The sequence below is a fragment of the Trachymyrmex septentrionalis genome, unplaced genomic scaffold (assembly GCF_001594115.1).
Source record: "Trachymyrmex septentrionalis isolate Tsep2-gDNA-1 unplaced genomic scaffold, Tsep1.0 scaffold80, whole genome shotgun sequence".
Taxonomy (NCBI): domain Eukaryota; kingdom Metazoa; phylum Arthropoda; class Insecta; order Hymenoptera; family Formicidae; genus Trachymyrmex; species Trachymyrmex septentrionalis.
In genome coordinates this window covers 2,906,896-2,911,085 of record NW_017305988.1, presented here as the reverse complement: position 1 = coordinate 2,911,085, position 4,190 = coordinate 2,906,896, and the positions used below count along the sequence as shown (strand labels likewise).

The 4,190-nt window shown below is 38.1% G+C and overlaps 2 protein-coding genes across 5 annotated transcripts in view; both read left to right on the top strand.

Moving 5' to 3' along the window:
• The window catches only part of LOC108754713 (tyrosine-protein kinase Btk29A), a 27,102-nt gene that overhangs the window by 19,227 nt on the left and 3,685 nt on the right, over positions 1-4,190 (top strand). The gene's annotated exons all lie outside the window — the stretch shown is intronic.
• Positions 1,732-2,870, top strand: LOC108754716 (leucine-rich repeat-containing protein 15-like). The gene has a single exon (XM_018497230.1). It carries the CDS (start codon positions 1,752-1,754, stop codon positions 2,787-2,789), a length of 1,038 nt encoding a protein of 345 aa, XP_018352732.1. The 5' UTR covers positions 1,732-1,751; the 3' UTR covers positions 2,790-2,870.

Here is a 4,190-nt window from a genome sequence, read left to right as displayed (position 1 = left end):
ATATATTATATTATATTTTAAAAGTTTTGTTAGAGGTTTGATTATACATATATATATTTTGTTGAAAAAACTTACAAATTGCAAGATACGTTGAATATGTGAATTATTTTATTTTCTCAAATTGTATTAATATTAACATTAAAAAACCTGATAAAATGTGAACCAATATATTTATATGTAACTATAAAGACTGAATTGAGGCTGTCAATAAAAATTACATTCTAAAAGTGTCATTTTATTGAATATCGGCATATTTAAAATAGCAAACCCTTTCTTCATCTTTTTTACTTTTTTTTAAATGTATCCTTTTTATGTGCAATCAATGTACTCTTTTCGTGCGACGAGAGTTAGCAACCCTAAGAAGAGTTCCTAGATAACACATACAATATTTAAAATCGGGATATAAGCAGATAGCCGTATGAATCTATTTTGCGTCCATGAACTGAATTAATATTTTGAGTGTCCTTTTAAGATATGATGTTATCTGGGTAAAATTTTTTTAGGAGATTAAATTAATTTAAGAATTGATTGGCAACATTTTCGTAAATCATTCATTTGTTTCAAGTATAAAAATAGCAAAAAGTACGCAATTTTTCAGCCCACTGAAAAAAATAATGGTGTATCAACGGAATTATTTTAATTGAAAATAATTTTGTTAATTATAATATAACACAATAATACTATTATATTAATGAAACAAATACGATAACGTTATTTAATAACATTCTATTTGTTTCATGAACATTCTGTTATTAAAGATTATTTTTAATTAAAATAATGCGGTTGATGTAACATCTTTCTTTTTTCAATATGCATGGCGCCTTAATACAGCACTGAAAGCAAGACATATTAAAAATGATATTAAGATATCTTGCGTGCATAGCGCATAATAACATTCTTAATGTAGATTTCGCAACTTGCTTTTTATTTTTTTCCTCGTTCTGAGACTTAGAAAAAGATAAAGAGTTAGTTAAGCTGAGATTAAAGAAGATCCATCAATGAATCGATGGAAATAGAGACAAGATGTCTTATGTCCAGATGTTGGATAATACCGGGTTTATTTGCGTCAATAAATATTTAATAATGTGTTGCGTTGTCTTAAATAAATATAATATCGGATTATTGAAAAATATGGTTACCTTGGGTAAACGGATTATCCATTTCGAGATACTCGTTCTTATACAACGTCGTTGTTTAATTTTCTACCGTTTCACTCCACTTTCCACGATCGCCTCACTGTCCCGGGTGCTCACTGGACTATTACGTACTTTCTACTGCTCGTTACAGATAATCAGTGGCGAACAACCTGCCATCGACAATGCGTGCGGTTTGCTAAAGCGAACCTGTGATTATTAAGAGCCTCGCTAAATATCACGTATTTTTATATAATAATTAATGCGATTGATTTAGACGTTTCGACGCTCTCGAAATAAATTTTGATAAAAATCTACACTCTGGAGAAAATGCAAGTTTAGCATTTAATAATACGGGGAACTTTCGCGTCGTTTAAAAATTAAAGCCATGGCATGTTTTTCTTTATCTTGAACTTTGACATTTTGTGCACCCGCGCTGGAACCGCGTCTGTCCTTCCGAGAATGTAATCGCGATAATTTTTCAGCCATAGCGATAATCAGTGCCAAAAGTCACACGCTATCTAATCGCGCGTACTCTCTCCGTAGAGAACACAATACTTATAAAGCGGATGCACCCGTGTCATTTGATTAGTCGACATTCAATTGATCTCTTTCACGATGTCGCGATTTCCTTTGCTTTTCTCGCAAGTCGTCCTGTTCCTCTCGGCGAGGGCCGCCTCATCGGAGGTGAAAGAGCCGACCTGTCGAATCATCGACGGTTACAACATCTGCCACTATAAAGGGGCGCTCGTCGAAGTTACGCAACGCCGTTTCGAAGATCGATTGGACATCAGCGACCTAAATCTTCTGGCAATTCGAGAAGATGCCTTCAGGAACGTGACGGCGACGCACTTGTATCTGAATCAAGGCAACCGGATATCTGTGTTGAAGAGGGGGTCCTTCCGCGGTTTGCCCAACTTGGAGCGTCTCCACTTGGACGATAACGTGGTACCGTTGTCGGAGCACTTGTTCGCGGAATTGGGACACCTGCAGTCGCTGTCGTTGATCTTCAACAAGATCAATTCGTTACCGAAAGACTCGTTCGCCGGCCTGTCAAGTCTGATGTGGCTTTACTTAGGTCACAACGATATTGAAGCGATCGAGGCAGAATCCTTCTCAAATCTAAATCCTGAGCTGTTATATCTGTGGCTCAATAACAATAAAATCACTCGCATCGCTCTGGATTCTTTCGCCGGATTAACCGAACTAAACCGCCTCCACTTGGACTACAATCGGCTGGTGGACTTGCCAAGCGGTATCTTTCGAGGATTGAACAAGTTGGAGGTTCTTTACTTAAATGACAATCGGATAACGAGCGTCTCCAGGGCGCTTCTCCGTGACTTGGTTGGTTTGAAGAGACTCTTTCTTCAGCAGAACGAGATCAGTGCTCTCGAGCCGGAAACATTCCGGGAGTTGTCACAACTGGAACTACTGCGACTGGACGGAAACAAACTGTCTCACATTGTAGTCGGCACTTTTACTGGGCTCTCCAATCTGGAAGAGGTCAATCTGTCCGACAATAACATCCAGACGGTGGATAATGGCGCTTTCGCTGCTTTCGCCAAATTGCGATATCTCTACTTCAGTGGCAACAATTTTACCGAAATCGACAAGGAGGTCAGTGGCCTCTCAGACGTTAGGGTCATCATGAGATAGGGATCTACTTGTATAGACGTACAGTCTTGTATAGTTGTTTTACATAATCAATGTAAGAAAGAAAGAAATAAATCCTTCATTGCGACCTTATGCGTTATCATATTATTGTGTTTCAATCATCATTTATATACTCTTTATATTGAGAAACATATACTGAAATTAATAGGACTCGAACTAATGGCAGTTCGTGAGATAGAAATTGAGTATAATATTTCTCGATATGTGCATGACAGTCTCGCTGACCAGAGAAGAAAAGAAACAACGTAAATGCAAGTGGTATTGCTAGACGGTGTAAGGTAAAACGAAATATTTCTTCTAACCTAACAATACAGAATATACCTACAATACACCGCGTTGTATATTAGAATCAATGCTGAGAGTCAGATTCAATATCAGGACGTCGCTATTTTAGACGTGACGTTTATCTCTCCTTTTTAAGGCTCTCCCACTTATTGAATTTCCGCGAAAGTCGGAATATTTTCGGAGATGCACCGAAAAGAGATGCGTCGCCTCCGGCGGATTTTGTTACCCTCTTTTCACGTCGCAGGCTTTGTATCCCGGCGAGACTTTCATTATCGAGATATCCTCCTTGAGATTCTCCCGGCGCTCTTCCAAAAGCTTCTCTATGAATCTGTGATACTATTCACTGAGAAATTGCGCGAAAAATTCGAAGGTATCTTTGTGCGAAAATTAACAATGCTTTAAATTAAAGAAGAAATCTCTTTCTCTCTCCCTCTCCCTCCCTCTCTCTCTCTCTCTCTCAATTAAGAAAATTGCTTAATGAACCATATTCGTTTTGGTTTTTTTTTTATTCTCAATATAATCCGAAAAGTATACTTTGACAAACTTAGAGCAGAATAAACTCTAAAGGATTGAAATATTCTATGACGTACCAACTCGTGCCAAGTATTTCCAGCGGTAAGTTTCCTCTTTTTCTTTTAATTCTAACCTTAGTCACAAAAAGATGTGCAGCATTTCGTTTGTACGGGAAATTTTTTCCAAAGAGCAGAAAATGAGACTGCTCCAGCATGGCGAAGATATCTCAAATATTTTTCGCAAAGAAAAAATTCTCGGGCGGGACCTCCGTTGCGTTGCTGAGATTGCCTCGGGTAATGAAACTCGGGCAAAAAGAAAATGTACTAAAGGAAAGGGTACTAAAGGTGCATTTTGAAATGCAAGATGTCACGCGACGAGAGAAACTGATGCGGTTTAAACAACAGCAGATAGTGCTTATCTGGAGGCATTAGTGTAGTAGTGTCTCGGCGCTAAAACATGTTTAAAGTAACCGCGACGGCAATCGTCGTTTAGGGAAGCGCGCAATTTTTTGTTAATAAAATCTCAGATCCTCAAACTTGGGTACAAAGGGGTTTTCGTTGAATTTGGTGTGAGGCAATCTCCGAA

Excerpts from the sequence above, each read along its gene's own strand:
- LOC108754716 (XM_018497230.1), top strand. The coding sequence starts at position 1,752 with ATGTCGCGATTTCCTTTGCTTTTCTCGCAAGTCGTCCTGTTCCTCTCG.